Source organism: Silurus meridionalis, chromosome 29 (genome assembly GCF_014805685.1).
Source record: "Silurus meridionalis isolate SWU-2019-XX chromosome 29, ASM1480568v1, whole genome shotgun sequence".
Taxonomy (NCBI): Eukaryota; Metazoa; Chordata; class Actinopteri; order Siluriformes; family Siluridae; genus Silurus; species Silurus meridionalis.
The window spans coordinates 10,713,658-10,732,427 of NC_060912.1; the positions used below are offsets into that span (position 1 = coordinate 10,713,658).

The following is an 18,770-nucleotide window of genomic DNA, read 5'->3' on the forward strand; positions in this document are numbered from 1 at the left end:
AAAATCAAGAGGAACATCTTCCCAGAGAAGTGGAGCTTAATTTAAGAGCAAAAGGAGACTAAATGTAAGTTTGGATGTTCAAAAAGAAGCATTTGGGGAATCTTGTGGTCAGGTGTCCAGACTTCTGTCCATATAGTGTGTATATATGAGTGTGTATATGTGTGTGTTCAGCAGCTCTGAAAGTCCTACAGGTTCATATTAATGCGTTTCTATAGCAACAGATGGTTCGAGGAGTCTTGTACATGAACGTGTAAAAGCGTGTATATTGCGTGTCAAGGTTTAAAGCGAAGCGTCTCCAGATGTCTGGCGGAGACGGAGAATGTATGAGAGCAATGTGAGGAAACAATCGAGAACTAAGCTCCGCCCCTTTTATTTGATTGGATGGGTGGTGTTCTGAGAGCAGAGATAGATCAGTAGGATTTACTGTAACTTTTTACTGAACGTTCCTGTTCACGCAGATGATTTCACCCGCGTAGAAAAGGCAGGAACGAGTTTATTTGATGCCTGGAATCAATAAAAGATTGAGTATTTATTATGCAGTAATATTGTTAAGGGTTTTTTTTATTATTTTGGAATCAGAATTGAGCATGTTGTTGGGAGGACCTGCATTGATGTAATCCTGATGTGCATGAGGTCATGGGTTTCTCTGAGGTGATGGGTTTCTTGTGTTTGGGTTAACACTTCACTGGGATCTGCTTAGTGTGTGTGTGTGTGTGTGTGTGTGTGTGTGTGTGTGTGTGTGTGTGTGTGCGCTTTTCCAACGCTATCCAGTCAATGAGACGCTAAGCCACGGTGAGTCCTGCAGATTCCTCCTCTCTGTCTCCTCCCAGTCAGGTCTGAAGATGTCAGTGGGTCAGTGCTTTATTTCCTCATAATGCTGAGTGTGTGTATTGGCTGTGTTTGTGTGGGTGTCCTCTAGGGGGAGCTGGAGAAGCAGCTACTGCAGGCTAACCCCATTCTCGAAGCCTTCGGAAACGCCAAAACGGTCAAGAACGACAACTCGTCAAGATTCGTAAGTCACGCGGTTTTAACGAGGTCGTGCGTGGTTTTTTTTTGTTTTGTTTTGTTTGTTTGCTTGTTCTTTCGTCTGACTGAGCGTGTTTCTCATCCCGCCAGGGGAAATTCATCAGAATCAACTTCGACGTTAACGGTTACATCGTCGGCGCCAACATCGAGACCTGTATCCTCTCAACGCTGTGTGTTTTGTCTGTAATCGCTTTCTAATTAATATTAAATCATACGTACAGATAGAGATATTGATTATGTAAAGTGGGCGGGGCTAATCCTGAGCTTCATCGTCACCGTTTTGGAAGGTTGATGCCGTTCTTCTATCCCAGCGTTTTTAAACAGACTCGACATGCCAATCGTAATTGGTTTACTGTGCCAGTTTAACGAGGGCTGTCAATCAACTATGCTCATTAAAATATTAAGCCACACCCACTCTGATGCTTTAAAGACTAAATGCTGCTTCGGCCCCAGCAGACCAGACTTTATTTATTTATTTTACAGAAGGTGACATATATTATTAAAATAACTGATGCATAAAGTGCAAAAGTTTGCGCACCCTTGCTCTTTAGCAAATGAACGTGATGCAAGGTTACAATGTGCTTGACACATTTTTTGAACCCTGATTCCTACAATCTGTGTTCCTCTGCCATCACATTATAAAACTCCTTAACCAGTTCTATTTAAGACCTTCTGGAGAAATCGCGTGCCATCCGCCAGGCCAGAGAGGAGAGAGCCTTCCACATTTTCTACTACATGCTCACTGGAGCTGGAGACAAAATCCGCAGTGAGTTTTCAAGATCCAGATTTTTTTACAGCTCCTGGAAACAGAATTTAGATCTTTGCATTGATTATACCCAAGCTGATATATATGTAAAGTGTGTGTGTGTGTGTGTGTGTGTGTGTGTGTGTGTGTGTGTGTGTGTGTGTGTTAGATTAGATAAGTAAATGCGGTTTATGAGGATATAAAAGTAGACACCAGGACACAACACACAGATCTGATGTAGGGTCCAGATGGAGTAAACCTGTTATATTCTATTGAACTGTGGCATTGTGGGTTTTTTATCCATTTATATTTACATTTAATGTTCTGGAATGTCCATGAAGTAGGAGTTAAATAAAAAATTAGGCTTTGAGGTTAAAACTCGGCTATAAAACCGAGAGCTATAATTCAGATTGTTTACTAGCGCCCCTACTGGATGTTTCAGCAGGCAAAGGTGCGTAATTTGATTGTATTGCGTGTGCCATTTATTAGTTTAAGTGGAAAAACGATTAGAAATATAAAATTTTTGCTTTTTTACTAACTGACGTGTGTGTGTGTGTGTGTGTGTGTGTGTGTGTGTGTGTGTGTGTGTGTGTAGATGAGCTGTGTCTGGAGGGCTACAGCAAGTACCGCTTCCTGTCCAACGGAAACGTGACCATCCCTGGACAGCAGGACAAGGACATGTTCATGGAGACCATGGAGGCCATGCGCATCATGAGCATCCCCGAGGATGAGCAGATCGGTGAGAGAGGAAAACACACACACACACACACACACACACACACACAAATATATATTGATAAAGCATTGATATTTGATAATAATTGTGTGTGTGTGTGTGTGTGTGTGTGTGTGTGTGTGTGTGTGTGTGTGTGTGTGTGTGTGTGTGTGTGTGTGTGTGTGTGTTGCAGGTCTTTTGCGTGTCGTCTCCTCCGTCCTGCAGCTGGGGAACATCAGCTTCAAGAAGGAGCGTCACTCGGACCAAGCCTCTATGCCCGATGACACAGGTGATCTATTGTGGGCGTGGCCTAATATTGCATGACTCCCAGTTTATGAAGGATTCAGACCCCGCCCACTTTCTGTCATTAGTTTGGTTATAATAATAACGCTACCCTCTGGGGGTTTTTTGTTTGTTTTTTTTTTTACATCCTACAGCGGCGCAGAAGGTGTGCCACCTGATGGGCATGAACGTGACCGACTTTACCCGGGCCATCCTGAGTCCACGTATCAAGGTGGGCCGCGACTACGTGCAGAAGGCACAGACACAGGAGCAGGCAGAGTTCGCAGTGGAGGCTCTGGCCAAAGCCACTTACGAGAGGATGTTCCGCTGGCTCGTCATGCGCATCAACAAAGCCCTGGACAAGACCAAGCGCCAGGGAGCGTCCTTCATCGGCATCCTGGACATCGCCGGCTTCGAGATCTTCGAGGTGGCTGGCGAGAAATCTGCCTCTTTTCCATGACGATGTGAAAATCGCGTGATCGGTTCTAAAGATGGATGTCTTTGTCGTTTCAGCTGAACTCGTTCGAGCAGATGTGCATCAACTACACCAACGAGAAGCTGCAGCAGCTCTTTAACCACACCATGTTCATCCTGGAGCAGGAGGAGTACCAGCGTGAGGGCATCGAGTGGAGCTTCATCGACTTCGGCCTCGACCTGCAGCCCTGCATCGACCTCATCGAGAAGCCTGTAAGTCTGAAAAACATCTACAACCCCATAAAAGGTTGCCAGATTTGCTTAAATCCCTCTGATGACTGTCATGAGTAAACTCGTGATTAATGGCAACTTAATCTCACATTTCCATCTGTTCTAAATGTACCTTAAATTATACTTTCCAAGTTTTTAATACTTTAATTAAGGACAAAGATGGATGCTTTAGAGCATGAAGACAAAATACTCTTGTTTTTAAATGACGTAAATCATCAGGACACCAAACAGAACTTTTGCTATGTTTCCACACGGACGGTTTTAATTGCTGGACGTGTGCATCATTGTGGATTTTGGTGCTGATCCGAAACTTATAAAAATAAATAATTATTAGTAGATGTAGGTTGATTTCTCATTGTTTTCTCAACGTTTCTCGAGCACGTTCTCTCACCAATGACACATCGTGACACTGCAGAGACTGAGGCGTGTCCTGAGAGTCACACAGAATACAGATTAACATGGCAGAGGTAGAGCTGTAACTTCCTGCACACACAACAGGAAAATAACGTCTGGTTTTAGTTCTTTAAAAAAAAAAAAAAATCGTATCTCATCGCTAGCGTAGCACATCGTATTGTTGGCTGTTCATCGAAATACAAGTCGCATCTCCGTTATGGAGATGTGCATCCCGATTGTCCGTGCTGAAGATCTCGCTAACTTGAAAGGTTCATCAGGTGTAAAGGCGTAATGACATGCAAGACAGCAGCTCTGGGAGACAGAATTTGGGGTGAAAGTGTGTTTTGACTGTGTGTGTGTTTTGCAGGCGAGTCCTCCAGGAATCTTGGCCCTGCTGGATGAGGAGTGCTGGTTCCCAAAAGCCACAGATAAGAGCTTTGTGGAGAAGGTTCTGCAGGAGCAGGGAACCCACCCTAAATTCTTCAAACCCAAGAAACTAAAGGACGAGGCCGATTTCTGCATCATCCACTACGCGGGCAAGGTATCAAGCCCCTGATCTCCTGAAGATCTTCTGCATCATTCTAACCAAAAAAAACCCAACAAAGAATTAAATAACGTCTGCTTCTCAGGTGGATTATAAAGCGGATGAGTGGCTGATGAAGAACATGGACCCTCTGAACGATAACGTGGCCTCGCTGCTCAACCAGTCCACCGATAAGTTTGTGTCTGAGCTGTGGAAGGACGGTGAGTGGACACTGAGCTTTGAGAATTTTGAGGGAACGGTTATGGAAAAATCCCCAAAACCTGTCCTTTTTTTTTTTTTTTTTTTTTTTTTTTTCGTCTTTTTCCATTTATTTTATTTTTTCTCACCTTCCTGTGACATTTCATCGTCGCAGGAGGACCACCACAAGTTTCGGTTATAATTCCCATGCTGACGTCTTCTCACATTTCTCTTCTCGTTTCTTTGACGTTCCTCTGTCCAATCCCTTGTTTTCACTTCTCTCCTGTTCCTCTGTATCTGTCCTTCTGTTCGCCCTCGTCTCGTCCTCGTCTTGTTTTCTTTTCTCTCGCGTTGGTCTCTGTCGATCTCTCGTCGGCTCTCAGAGGTGCCGAGTTGTCAGAGAGCTTATTTTTATCAGCGTTTTCCTTTCCTCCACTCTGAGTCAGGTGACATCTTTCTGTTTTCCGTTTCATTTTTCTCTTCGTTCCTCTTGATGTCTTAATCCTGCCGCCTGTGCTGTGGAGGGATTTCATGTCGAAATAGCTGCATGTGAACTCGAATCATCAGATGAGTCAATGCAAATCCGTGAACGTTGTTGATTCTCATTAGTGAAAAACACATGATCCTCAAAATTTGTTCCTCATTAGTGGGAATCAGTAGTTGAAACGTTTGATCCTTAAAGTTGGAAAACTCATTAGTGAATAACGTTTGATCTTTACCATTTGATCCTATAGTGAAACATTTTTTATCTTTATTTGTTAAAACATTTGATCCTCAGTAGTGAAAAACCTTTGATCCTTATTAGTGAAAAAAGCGTTTGATCCTCAATGGTCAATCCTCATTCTGGAAAAACTGTTTAATCCTCAATAGTGAAAAACTGTTTAATCCTCAATAGTGAAAAGCAGCAGATTTATTTTTTTTCCTAAAGATCTTCAAGCCACTTCTGTCACATTTCACTCTGATCACAGCGTCGCAGTTGTGATTCTCTGAAGTGCAATCAAGAAACGTTTTCACAACTGATCATGACTGTGAAACCAAAGAAACGTCCCTGTTTCTGTGAGGCGTTGACGTGTAATTACTTTTGACAGGAAATACCCTCCATTTTGTGAATGAGTGAGAAGGTGTGTGTCTGTATGAGTGTGTGTGTGTGTGTGTGTGAGACTGTTCCTCAGCCTGTGCTCATCTCTCTTCCTCTCTCCCTCTCTGTGTAATAGCGTGGTTGGGGCTCCCCTGCTCTTGGTCTTGGGTACAGCAGAGATGGGTATATAAACTGCATGGGTTTGCTTCTGTTTGCACACACACACACACACACACACACACACAATCACTCCACTTTGAAATTTGATTCATCACCATGGTAGTGCTCTAGGGCCTCAAACATGCACATGCACACACACACACACACACACACACACACACACACACACACACACACTGCATGGTTTTGACAATACATCATATATATATGATCGGATGAGATTGAGATAAATTTTTTTTTTTTTCGTGTGTTAATGCAATACACACACACACACACACACACACACACACACACTGCACTGAAATGGGTCCATTTTCCCCGTGTGTGGTTTTCCTTCACTTCACGTGTGATTTTTTTTTTTGACATTTTTGTTTATTTCCCGTGCTTCCTCCTCATCCGCACTCTCCCCGGTCTCACTGTGTGGTTGTGTGCTTCATCACCGGCGTTCATGTGTCGTGTTGTTGTTTACTTGCCCCACAGGATTGTGGGTAAACGCTCGTGGCTTCATCCGTGACGAAGCTACACGTTTGAACCCTGGTGTTCACGATCATTTTTCGCGTCTCTCCCTCAGTGGATCGCATCGTGGGCTTGGATAAGGTGGCGGAATGTCCGAGATGCCCGGGGCGTTCAAGACGCGCAAGGGAATGTTCCGGACGGTCGGTCAGCTCTATAAGGAACAGCTCTCCAAACTGATGGCCACGCTGAGGAACACCAACCCCAACTTTGTGCGTTGTATCATCCCAAACCACGAGAAGAAGGTACCAGGAGCCCTAAGGACACGATTGAATAAATTAGATTAAATATTCATTTCTATTTCATTCTCATCCTCATCGTTATCTTCATCTTTGTCTCTCTCAGGCGGGTAAATTAGACCCTCACCTGGTTCTGGACCAGCTCAGGTGTAACGGTGTGTTGGAGGGGATTCGGATCTGCAGACAGGGTTTCCCCAACCGCATCGTCTTCCAGGAGTTCAGACAGAGGTGCGTAGACGGGAACCAAAAAGTTTTGTTTATACACGTTGCCGCTGCTCAGGCATAGAGCTGAGGTTCTACTTTCTCCCCTCAGGTACGAGATCCTCACCCCCAACTCCATCCCCAAGGGCTTCATGGACGGGAAACAGGCGTGCGTGCTGATGGTAAGAGTTTACACACTAACAGCTGACACACGGGTCTGCTCATATACACACCTACACACCTTATCATATACACCTCATCATACACACACCTACACACCTTATTATACACACATAAACACTGTGTCTCTTTGTCAGATTAAAGCTCTGGAGCTGGACCCGAACCTGTACAGAATTGGACAGAGTAAGGTGTTTTTCCGGGCCGGAGTCCTGGCCCACCTGGAGGAGGAGCGTGATATGAAGATCACTGACGTCATCATCAGTTTCCAGGCGTGGTGTCGAGGTTACGTCGCCCGCAAGTGAGTGTCGGGACGTTTAACGGTCCTTGAGGATCTTTTAATCTTTATTATTGCTGATATATGAACAGACACCAGATGAAGGCAGCTTCACTCTGACCTTCACCCCACACCCACTCTGTTCTCTGTTCACCAGGCGAATGAGAAGGGATGTGTCACAGTGGTTCATTTTAAAGTATCAGTTCCACCCGAGTTCTTTCCTGCTTGGTTTACATCTGAAAACACCCTCACTGTTAATATAAATCTGTTTCTGCCTGTGAGCAGCGTCTCCACTACTAAACCTCACATGGCCTTCATTTGCATATTGCATCCTGATTGGCTCTTAAATTTTATGATCCAGTAATACTGTTTACTTCAGCTTTTGATATTGAACACTGTCTCAAAGCAGCGTTCCAGGAGTCAATAGAAGGAAGGATGGGTGGAAGGAAAGAGAGAAAGAAAGAAAGAAAGAAAGAAATGAATATATAGATGAAGGAAAATCAAGCAAGCAAGAAAGAAAGACAGTGATTGATGGATGTCTCAAAGAAAGAAAGTAATGTATGAATGGGACGAAAGGAAGAAAGAAAGAAAGTCAGTGATTGATGAATCAAAGACAGAAAGAAATTGATAAATGCAAGGAAAGAAAGAAAAAAATTAATAGAAGGATGGAAAGTTTTGGATGAAAATCTAGAAAGAAAGACAGAAAAAGTGATTTATGGATGGAAGGAAATAAATAAAGAAAGAAAGAGACAGCGATGGATGGATTAAAAAAAGAAAGAAATTGATGGATGGAAGGAAAAAGAAAAAAAATTATGGAAAGCTAGAAAGAAAGAGAGAAAAAAGATACAGATGGAAAGAAAGAAAATGGATGGAGAGAAAGAGAGATAGAAGACGATCAGCAGCATTTTGAACCAACTGTAATCTGTTCAGGGACGATTTCTGGTTTCACTTTGGAGAGTAGATAGATCTTCTTCCACGGTGGGCGAGACAGAGGTGACAAGAGACCTGAGACCACACTGACTCAAAAGGAAACTCGTCCTCATCACACCGCTCTGATAACCGAGTACAGTTCAGTCAGGATGGTGCAGTGGTGCAACCAGGAACTCATGAAGATTTATGTCCTTTTAATAACATCTACAGCCTCTTTGAGATTTGAATATCTAGGAACTCCACACGTTTCTGAGTAGTGTTCAAGAAAACAGTGAACTTTTACACCAATGAGACAATGCCCCTGTGCACAAAGCCAGCTCCATGAAGATCTTGAAGGACCTTCTTTAATACTTAGTGTGTGTGTGTGTGTGTGTTCACCATCAGGGCTTTTGCTAAGAGGCAGCAGCAGCTGACAGCTATGAGAGTGATCCAGAGGAACTGTGCTGCGTACCTCAAGCTCAGGAACTGGCAGTGGTGGAGACTCTTCACAAAGGTGAAACTTCAAACACTGTGTGTTGTCTAATGAAAACACATGCATGTGTGTGTTTCTAAATTTTTGAATAATTCTTCGCTCTGTAGGTGAAGCCTCTGCTCCAGGTGAGTCGTCAAGAGGAGGAGATGCAGGCCAAGGATGAGGAGCTCAACAAAGTGCGTGATAAACAGATGCAGGCGGAGAAACAGCTGGAGGAGATTTTGGCCAAGCAGCAGCAGGTAAAACACACACAGCATCAGGGCTGATGTGCTCTCACACTGCTACCTGGGAGGGGGAGAGAGAGAGAGAGAGAAAGAGAGAGAAAGAAAGAAAGAAAGAAAGAAAGAAAGAAAGAAAGAAAGAAAGAAAGAAAGAAAGAAAGAAAAATGAGACCGAAAGATCAAAAAGAATAGAATGATAGAAGATGAAGAAAGAATAAAGGGATAGATAGAAGGAAGGAATGAAGGAAGAAAGAAAGAAGACCGATGATATATGGAGGTATAGGAGAAGGAAGCAAAGGATGACAGTAATAGATTGATGGATGGAAGGAAGAAAGAAGACAGTGTTAGATGGATGAATAGATGAAAGGAAGTAAGATAGAAAGATAAGTGATAGATGGATGTATAAAAGAAAGAAGGAAAGAAAGAAATATGATTGATGTATAGGAGCAAAAAGAAATACAGTGATGGATTAGTGTAAAAAAGGATGAAAAATAAGAGAGAGAGAAAGACTGTAAAAAAAAGAAGAATGAGAGAAGATAGAGATGGATGGATAGAAGTAAGAAAAAAGGGATGGAGGGATAGACATATAGAGCTTCACAACCAAGAATCAGTGAAGAAACACTACAGAAAAGAACTGAAAATGAACATTCTTAAGAAATGAAAAGCAAACACCCGTCTGATGGCTGGTTCTCTCTCTGTGCACAGCTGAGTACGGAGAAGATGGCTCTACAGGAGCAGCTGCAGGCCGAGATGGACCTCTGCGCCGAGGCGGACGAGATGAGGAACCGGCTGATGGCGAAGAAGCAGGAACTGGAGGAGATCCTGCACGACCTGGAGGCTCGAGTCGAGGAGGAGGAGGAGAGAGCCAATCAGCTTCAGGCTGAGAAGAAGAAAATGCAGCAGAACATCACGGTACAGCATCGCAGCGTTCCATAAACATCAGTTACAGGAAACGTCTAGAAGGTCCAGATGGGATCATTCATGAGATGTGTTCTGTTCTCTGACAGGATCTGGAGCAGCAGCTGGATGAAGAGGAGGCTGCTCGGCAGAAACTGCAGCTGGAGCGAGTCACCATGGAGGCCAAACTGAAGAAGATGGAGGAGGACGTCATGGTGCTGGACGACCAGAACAACAAACTGAATAAGGTCTAACCTAAGTGTTATTAAAATGAAACTGTTGGAGAAAGATTTTGCAAATAATGATGTTAATTGACAGCAGGTCAGTAAGATGATTGGGTATGTGAGTCTCTCAGAAGTAAAGATGGGCGGAGCCTCACTAATCTGTGAAAAACTGTCTATAAATTGTGGAACAATTTTAGTTCAACGCAAATTGCAAGAATTTGAAATATATCATCTAAAACACTACATCATATTAACAAAAGATTCTGAGAATCTCTGTGCACATGGGTGAAAATCTTCTAAACAAAAAATACAACAAAGAAGACCCCAGACTGTTAAGCAGTTAGAATCATATATCAGGCAAGAATGGAACTTTCCTCTGCCAAAACTCCAGCAGCTGGTCTCCTCAGATCCAGAACTTTACCGATAGAACCTTCTAATCCGTCCGTTTCCATGAATTAGATTAGAGGAATGTTGAGGAACCCTTGTGACCGATTGCAACCGACAATTCAGTTTCTAACCTTAATGTGTGTTTGGTCGAACAGGAGAAGAAGCTGTTTGAGGAGAGAATCAGCGAGTTCACCACCAACCTGGCCGAGGAGGAGGAGAAATCCAAGAGCCTGCAGAAGTTGAAGAACAAACACGAGGCCATGATCACGGACCTAGAGGGTACGAGATCCAGAATCTTTTTGTATATTGTGAATAAGAGTTTAGGATTCAGGGAGTTGGGTCTTGTGTAGTATACTGACCGTGTGCGTGTTTGTGTGCGTTAGATCGCCTACGTCGTGAGGAGAAACTGAGGCAGGAGCTGGAGAAGAACCGCAGGAAGTTAGAGGGCGACTCCACGGAGCTTAACGATCAGCTCGCCGAACTCCAGGCCCAGATCGCCGAGCTCCGGGCTCAGCTCGCCAAGAAGGAGGAGGAGCTACAGGAGGCGCTGGCCAGGTCTGTGCTCAATCGGCTCACTTCACGTGGTAGAACAACCCTCACTGCATGACGTGGTGACCTGACATGATGTTCTGAAAAGGATTTAATATGTATTTCCACTCTGCAGGATCGAGGAGGAAGCTGCGCAGAAGAACCTGGCCCACAAGAAGATCCGCGAGCTGGAGGCTCAGCTGAGCGAGCTGCAGGAGGACCTGGAGCTGGAACGAGTCGCTCGCACCAAGGCTGAGAAACACCGCCGTGACCTGGGAGAGGAGCTCGAGGCCCTGAAGACCGAGCTGGAGGACACACTGGACACCACTGCTGCTCAGGAAGCGCTCAGGTACTGCTACAGAGCCACAATGGATGAACAGTGGAGCTGTTATTGAGTTTGATCCAAAATGGCCGATCGTGGACACCTGGTCTGCAGTCACTGATGCTGTTTGATCCAAAATGGATGACCTCCAAAATCTGGAAATAATAACCTGTTGAGTGTTAGAGCTCCTGGAACGGATGCACGAGGTAGAAGCACCATGATTCAAGGTGTGTGTGTGTGTGTGTGTGTGTGTGTGTGTGTGTGTGTGTGTGTGTGTGTGGTTCTTAGGACAAAGCGTGAAACCGAGGTGGCTCAGCTGAAGAGGGTTCTGGATGAAGAAGCTAAAAACCACGAGCAGGTTGTGCTAGAGATGAGACAGAAACACAGCCAGGCTTTCGATGAGCTCAATGAGCAGCTGGAGCAGTCCAAGAGGGTAAACACACCACACACACACACACACAAACCACTTTTACTTACCATTGGGTATGTAACAGTTCCTGGCCTGTGTGTGTGTAGAACAAGGCATCAGTGGAGAAGATGAAGCAGACTCTGGAGTCGGAGAGGAATGAGCTGCAGATCGAGCTGCAGGCGCTGATGCAGGGTAAAGGCGAGTCGGAGCACCGCAGGAAGAAGGCCGAGGCTCAGGTGCAGGAGCTGCAGATCAAACACACAGAGAGCGAGAAGCAGCGAGCAGAGCTGCTGGAGAAAGTCTCCAAGCTGCAGGTACACACACAGAGCATGGTGATCAGATCTTAAACAGCCTCTAATGGCGTCCGGTCGTTGACGATCTTTGCGCTGGTCTGTTTCTGTAGGCAGAGCTCGATAACGTCAGCAGCGTACTGTCTGAAGTAGAGGGAAAATCCATCAAAGCTACCAAAGACTGCTCAGCTGTGGAGTCTCAACTGCAGGACGCCCAGGTATGAGTTCATCACACACTTCAGCTTCTCACCACACACCCCTTACCTGTTCACCACACACCTTAACTTGTGTGTGTGTGTGTGTGTGTGTGTGTGTGTGTGTGTGTGTAGGAACTGCTTCAAGAGGAGACCCGTCAGAAACTGTCTCTAAACACACGGATGAGGCAGCTGGAGGATGAACAGAACAACCTGAGAGAACAGCTGGAGGAAGAGGAGGAGGCCAAGAGGAACTTGGAGAAACAGTTAAGCTCAACTCAGGCTCAGGTACAAACCTATACGTGACTATACATACCCATAAGTACCCATACATCCTAAGTACCCATTCCCCAACCTTTTAAGCTTTAAATCCATCAGCCCAGTCGACTGTTTAACGTCCTGACCTTCTCTGCCTCCAGCTGTCTGAGATGAAGAAGAAGGTGGAGCAGGAGGCTGGTTCTCTGGAGAACGCAGAGGAAGTGAAGAAGCGTCTGCAGCGCGACCTGGAGGCCGTCACACAGCGCATGGACGAGAGGAACCTGGCCTACGACAAACTCGACAAGACCAAGACCCGCCTGCAGCAGGAGCTGGACGACCTGCTGGTGGACCAGGACCATCTGAGGCAGATCGTCTCCAACCTGGAGAAGAAGCAGAAGAAGTTTGACCAGGTGTGTGTGTAATTCTCCACTTCAGCTGATAAACATCTGGATTGCCATCTTCATGAGATATGAAAGAAGATGAAGATTCCTGTATTAATGTGTGTGTGTGTGTGTGTAGATGTTGGCGGAGGAGAAGGCCATCTCTGCTCGCTATGCTGAGGAACGCGACCGAGCCGAAGCCGAGGCTCGAGAGAAGGAGACGCGTGCCCTCGCTCTGACCCGGGAACTCGAGACTCTGACAGACATTAAGAACGAAGTGGACCGAGCCAACAAGGCGCTCAGAGCCGAGATGGAGGACCTCGTCTCCTCCAAGGACGACGTCGGCAAGAGTGTAAGCCTCAGACGACGTTCTACCTTTTGGAGTTTTGTAATATTTTGATAAAACGACTCTGATCACAGACGTCTCCCTCGGTCTCCCCCCTCAGGTGCACGAGCTGGAGAAGTCGAAGAGAGGCATGGAACAGCAGCTGGAGGAGATGCGCACACAGCTGGAGGAGCTCGAGGATGAGCTGCAGGCTACCGAAGACGCCAAGCTGCGACTGGAGGTCAACATGCAGGCCATGAAGGCTCAGTACGAGCGAGACCTGGCCGGTCGAGACGAGATGGGAGAGGAGAAGAAGAGGCAACTCGTCAAACAGGTGCACCATCAACAAACACACCTTGAGTAGGAGGCTAAGGGATGAGTGTGTGCGTGTGTGTGTGGTGCATTGTGGGTAATTTTCCCCTTTGCTGTTAGGTGCGGGAGATGGAGATGGAGTTGGAGGATGAGAGGAAGCAGCGCTCGGTTGCCGTGGCAGCACGTAAGAAGATGGAGCTGGACCTGAAGGAGCTGGAGGCCGCCATCGACCAGGCCAACAAGAACCGAGACGAGGCCCTCAAACAGCTCAAGAAGCTGCAGGTACACACCATCAAGTCCACCTTCGAGATCATACCGATTACTCAGACTCTGATATTCAGCTCCGTGTGTGTGTGTGTGTGTGTGTGTGTGTGTGTGTGTGTGTGTGTGTGTGTGTGTGTGTGTGTGTGTGTGTGTGTGTGTGTGTGTGTGTGTGTAGGCTCAGATGAAGGATCTGCTGCGGGAGGTGGATGAGATGCGTCTCTCCAGAGAGGAGATTCTGGCACAGAGCAAAGAGAACGAGAAGAAGGTCAAGAGCATGGAGGCTGACATGATCCAACTGCAGGAGGTACACAAAACAAACACACACTCTCTCTCTCTCTCTCTCTCTCTCTCTCTCTCTCTCTCACACTCTCACTGTGTGTGTGTGTGTAGGAACTGGCTGCAGCTGAGCGGGCAAAGAGACAGGCTCAGCAGGAGAGAGACGAGCTGCAGGATGAGATCAACAACCAGAACAGCAAGAAGTAAGCTTGTATACACACACACACACACACACACACACACACTCTCAGTCTAAGCAGAAGTGGAAATGTCTATAAAACTTTTAGGAACATTTTAGTTTCGCTTTATCAAGAAATATTTTCTCACTCCGTCTTCGATTTCTATTTCTCCTCTATCTCTCACTTTCCTCTCTCTCTCTCTCTCTCTCTCTCTCTCTCTCTCTCTCTCTCTCTCTCTCTCTCTCTCTCTCTCTGGGTATCAGCGCTCTGACGGTAGAGGAGAAGCGGCGTCTGGAGGCTCGCATCGCTCAGCTCGAGGAAGAACTCGAGGAGGAACAGAACAACACCGAGCTGACCAACGATCGCCTCAAGAGAGCCATGCTGCAGGTGAGCCACTGGTTTCTCAGCTTCTCACTGATTTCTCAGCCTGGTCAGATCTGGGAATTCCAACCTCTGTTCATCTGTAGAGATCCTGGTGGCCATTTTGGATTTATAAAAAAAAATCCTGTGGAGGGTTTTATGAGCTTTTCTTCTTCTCAGCTGCTCTTTCTCTCTCCCTCTCTCTACCCCTTTTTCTTTTCACTCTCTCAATCACTCTGTCTCTTTCAGACGGACCAGATCAATGTGGAGCTGACAGCCGAGCGCAGCACCGCCCAGCGCCTGGAGGGGGCGCGCTCACAGATGGAGCGCCAGAACAAGGAGATGAAGCTGAAGCTCACAGAGCTGGAAGGAGCAGTGAAGAGCAAATACAAGGCCTCTATCACCGCCCTGGAGGCCAAGATCGCTCAGCTCGAAGAACAGCTGGATATCGAGACCAGGTCAGATCACATGACCTCTTCTGATGTGTTTTTGAATGTATGTGTGTGTTTTATAATAAGTGTGTGTGTGTGTGTGTGTGTGTGTGTGTTCAGAGAGAGGCAGGCAGCCACTAAATTGGTGCGTCGTTCGGAGAAGAAGCTGAAGGAGGTGGTTCTGCAGGTGGATGATGAGAGACGTAACGCAGATCAGTACAAAGACCAGGTCAGGGCCTTTTTCACACTCACACACACACACACACACACACACACACACACACACACACACACACACACTTCCAGCATGTTATTTATAAGAACCAGCACTGAATTTGTTTAGAGAAAACTGGATCGTGTGTGTGTGTGTGTGTGTGTCGCTGTAGATGGAGAAGCTGAACAGCCGTATGAAGCAGCTGAAGAGGCAGCTGGAGGAGGCTGAAGAGGAGGCTCAGAGAGCCAACGCCAACCGCAGGAAACTGCAGCGAGAGCTGGAGGACGCCACCGAGTCGGCCGACGCCATGAACCGCGAGGTCTCCTCACTCAAGAGCAAGCTCAGGTACCGCTCGGTCCCAAAGCCCACCTTCACATCTGGATCACTCACACAATTAAACTAGTCAAGAGGTGTGAACTGAAACATTTTCAGGGCCAGAAAAAATTAAGTTCAACAAACTTACCAGGTCCAGAGTTTCTGAGGAATCTTCAGAATGAGGAGAACTGCAGGTCCAGTTATTCTCACAACTTACAGACTGCCACTTTAAATTTTGGAACATACAGTGTGAAAGTTTGATATCTATCTGTGTGTGTGTGTGTGTGTGTGTGTGTGTGTGTGTGTGTGTGTGTGTGTGTGTGTGTGTGTGTGTGACAGACAGAGTGAAGGAGATAAGTGTTAATCTTAGATCCTTTTTAAAACTCACAGACTGCCGCTTTAAATTTTGGAACATTATAGATATTAAATAGATATTTAGGCCATCGCTTTCACTGTGTGTGTGTGTGTGTGTGTGTGTGTGTGTGTGTGTGTGTGTGTGTGTGTGTGTGTGTGTGTGAGAGAGAGTGTGTGTGACAGACAGAGTGAAGATGTGTTAATCTTAGATCCTTTTTAAAACTCACAGACTGCCGCTTTAAATTTTCTGATTTCCAATTTGCAATATTCAGTCGAACTTTAGACCATTACTTGTACGCAGTGTTGTGTGTGATCACTATATCTTTGCGCGTGTGTGTGTGTGTTTTGTAGACGTGGAGATCTGCCCTTCACCATGCGCCGTATCATCAGCCGCCCCGCCGGCGGCGAAAGCGATGAAGAGCCTGACGGCAAAAGCGAAACTCCTGACTCAAAACCCGAGTGAACGGAAGAGAACAGTGACACCTGCTGGCTGTAGTGCAGAGCTGCAGCACTCTTTCTCATACACTTATACACGTTATACTCAAAGCTGTCGTCTCCTGTGGTTCGGATTTAATTTTGTTAGTGCCATCACACACACACACACACACACACACACACACACACACACACACACACACACTTGACAATCAATACTCCAGTACACAGTCACTCCTCCGAGGACCAAATGATTAATTTTTTTTTTCGTGCATTCACCGGGAAGACGGGGACGATATTTTTGTTAAGAGCCGTCCTTCTTCTCCTTCTTCCTCCTCTTTCTTCTCCACCTTCTTCACTCCTTTGAAGGCTTCCGTCGCCGTCTATTTTTCTAATCACCTGAGCGAAGGAGTTGCAAATAAAGAAGTGAAGTAAAAAAATGAAATTTTGTTGGAAGGGGACAAAAAGAAAACAAGGAATGAATGAATAAAGGAAGGAAGGAAGGAAGGGGAAAAAATAGGCGACGTTCTCTATAGAAATGTATTTTATTCTGACGTTTTTATAACGGTGTAAGGATGAACGTATACGACTTGTTTATGATAAACTGCTGCATTCCCTCTCTGTTTCTTTCGTTCTTTCGGGAAGAAAAAAAAAGAACTCTCTCTCTCTCTTTTTCCCAACATAACGGTGTATCTGTAACTTGAGCTTCAAATAGCGGGATTATTAGAGATGTGCGCTGTTTTAAACACTGCATGAGTGGCAAGAAGAGAGTACATGTCTATGCACTGGTGGAAACACACACACACACACACACACACACACACGCACGCATGCTCGTAAGTAAGTAAGCCACTGTGCACTATAAGCCTTAAAGTCGGACTTCTCCTTGTCAATGGTGTGTGTGTGTGTGTGTGTGTGTGTGTGTGTGATTTCCCACACGGGTGCATTGTGAAGGTGGAGGGCCGCCTGGTTTTTTTTCTCGCCATCCTGTGTGTTTTTCCGATTTTTGTCCCATAATGTCAACGTGGTTATAACAGTTTTGTTCGCGGTTATGCGACGCGCCCGGCTTCAGCTTATATATACACACACACACACACACACACACACACACACATGCGCACACGCACTGCTGGGACGTGAGGAAATTTCTTATTACCGTTTTACTGACCTATGAATATCTTATAAAAGGAAATGATTAAAAAAAACACACACGAAGAAAATTTGCTTTTTTTGTATTTCTTTTTTTCCCGCAACTCTTCCCCGACCTGCGGAGACTCGAGCTGGAAACTGTTGGTATTATTGCAAATAAACATGGCTTTCTAAAAAGGCTCACGCTTTTGATTCTTTATTTCATCATCTTTTATTCTTGTTCCTTACGGTTCCTTCCAAACTACATGTTCAACCTCCACAACATAGCGTCACTTGTGCACATACTGTAACAGCAGTGAAGTGTGCAGTAGGAACGACAGACTGGTTCAAAGTGGAGGTTGGACTTCATTAAGGATCGACTCTGAGACCTTTCGTGTTTGCAGTGGTGATGGACAGGTTAAAGGACGAGGTCAGACAGGAGTCTCCTTGGACTATGATGTTTGCTGGTGATTAGTGGTGAGAGTAGGAAGCAGGTGGAGAAGATCCTGGAGAGATGGAGGTACACGCTGGAGAGAAGGGGAATAAAAGTCAGTAGGAGTAAGACGGAGTACATGTGTGTGAGTGAGAGGGAGGGCAGTGGAGTGATGCGGTTGCAGGGAGAAGAGGTGGAGAAGGTGGAGGAGTTCAGGTACCTGGGGTCAACAGTGCAAGTAATGGAGAGTGTGTTAGAGAAGTGAAGAAAAGAGTGCAGGCAGGGTGGAGTGGGTGGAGAAGAGTGATAGCAGGAGTGATTTGTGATAGAAGAGTATCTGTGAGAGTGAAAGGGAAAGTTTATAGGACTGTGGTGAGACCTGAGAATGATGTAGGTTTAGAGACAGTGGCATTGAGTAAAAGACAGGAGGTGGAGCTGGAGGTAGCAGAAGATGTTGAGATGTTCGTTGGGAGTGATGACGATGGACAGGATTAGAAATGAGTTTATTAGAGGGACAGCGCATGGATGTTTTGGAGACAAGGTGAGGGAGGCGAGATTGAGATGGTTTGGACATGTGCAGAGGAGTGACATGGGGTATATCAGTAGGAGAATGCTGAGGATGGAGCCACCGGGAAGGAGGAGAAGAGGAAGACCAAGAAGCAGGTTTATTGATTTTGTAAGGGAAGACATGCAATATGTTGGTTTGAAAGAGGCAGATGTAGAGGACAGGGGGAATGAAGTCAGATATGGAAGCAACCGAAAGAAGAAGAGGAAGAAGATAATGATTATACACAATCATCTGCTGTTTCTTACAATATCAGTTGTTTGTCATGTTGATTAAAATCTATTCCACATCCTCTGAATAATCATAACCCCAAAACATTTAGGCATCAGTTAACTGCATGAATATAAAATGGTTGTTTAATTTTATATATTGGATCAGAATAATTTTTATTGCTGAGTATCATGGGTTGCATGTA

General features: G+C 45.6%; 1 protein-coding gene across 1 annotated transcript in view; it reads left to right on the forward strand.

The window, feature by feature from the left end:
- The window catches only part of LOC124381959 (myosin-9-like), a 40,375-nt gene extending 22,818 nt beyond the window's left edge, over positions 1-17,557 (forward strand). Inside the window, 36 exon segments of the mRNA XM_046843950.1 lie at positions 920-1,012; positions 1,117-1,180; positions 1,694-1,792; positions 2,367-2,510; positions 2,680-2,775; positions 2,924-3,195; positions 3,282-3,455; positions 4,234-4,407; positions 4,496-4,610; positions 6,417-6,443; positions 6,446-6,603; positions 6,704-6,825; positions 6,911-6,980; positions 7,116-7,276; positions 8,567-8,675; positions 8,762-8,893; positions 9,581-9,787; positions 9,883-10,020; positions 10,539-10,662; positions 10,767-10,938; positions 11,048-11,260; positions 11,522-11,666; positions 11,750-11,956; positions 12,046-12,150; positions 12,262-12,414; positions 12,546-12,794; positions 12,904-13,116; positions 13,211-13,423; positions 13,522-13,683; positions 13,841-13,969; positions 14,056-14,144; positions 14,384-14,507; positions 14,730-14,938; positions 15,032-15,140; positions 15,298-15,470; positions 16,146-17,557. Coding sequence (XP_046699906.1) covers positions 920-1,012; positions 1,117-1,180; positions 1,694-1,792; positions 2,367-2,510; positions 2,680-2,775; positions 2,924-3,195; positions 3,282-3,455; positions 4,234-4,407; positions 4,496-4,610; positions 6,417-6,443; positions 6,446-6,603; positions 6,704-6,825; positions 6,911-6,980; positions 7,116-7,276; positions 8,567-8,675; positions 8,762-8,893; positions 9,581-9,787; positions 9,883-10,020; positions 10,539-10,662; positions 10,767-10,938; positions 11,048-11,260; positions 11,522-11,666; positions 11,750-11,956; positions 12,046-12,150; positions 12,262-12,414; positions 12,546-12,794; positions 12,904-13,116; positions 13,211-13,423; positions 13,522-13,683; positions 13,841-13,969; positions 14,056-14,144; positions 14,384-14,507; positions 14,730-14,938; positions 15,032-15,140; positions 15,298-15,470; positions 16,146-16,257 — 5,256 coding nt within the window. The 3' untranslated portion in view covers positions 16,258-17,557.
- Positions 17,558-18,770: the final 1,213 nt, after the last annotated feature.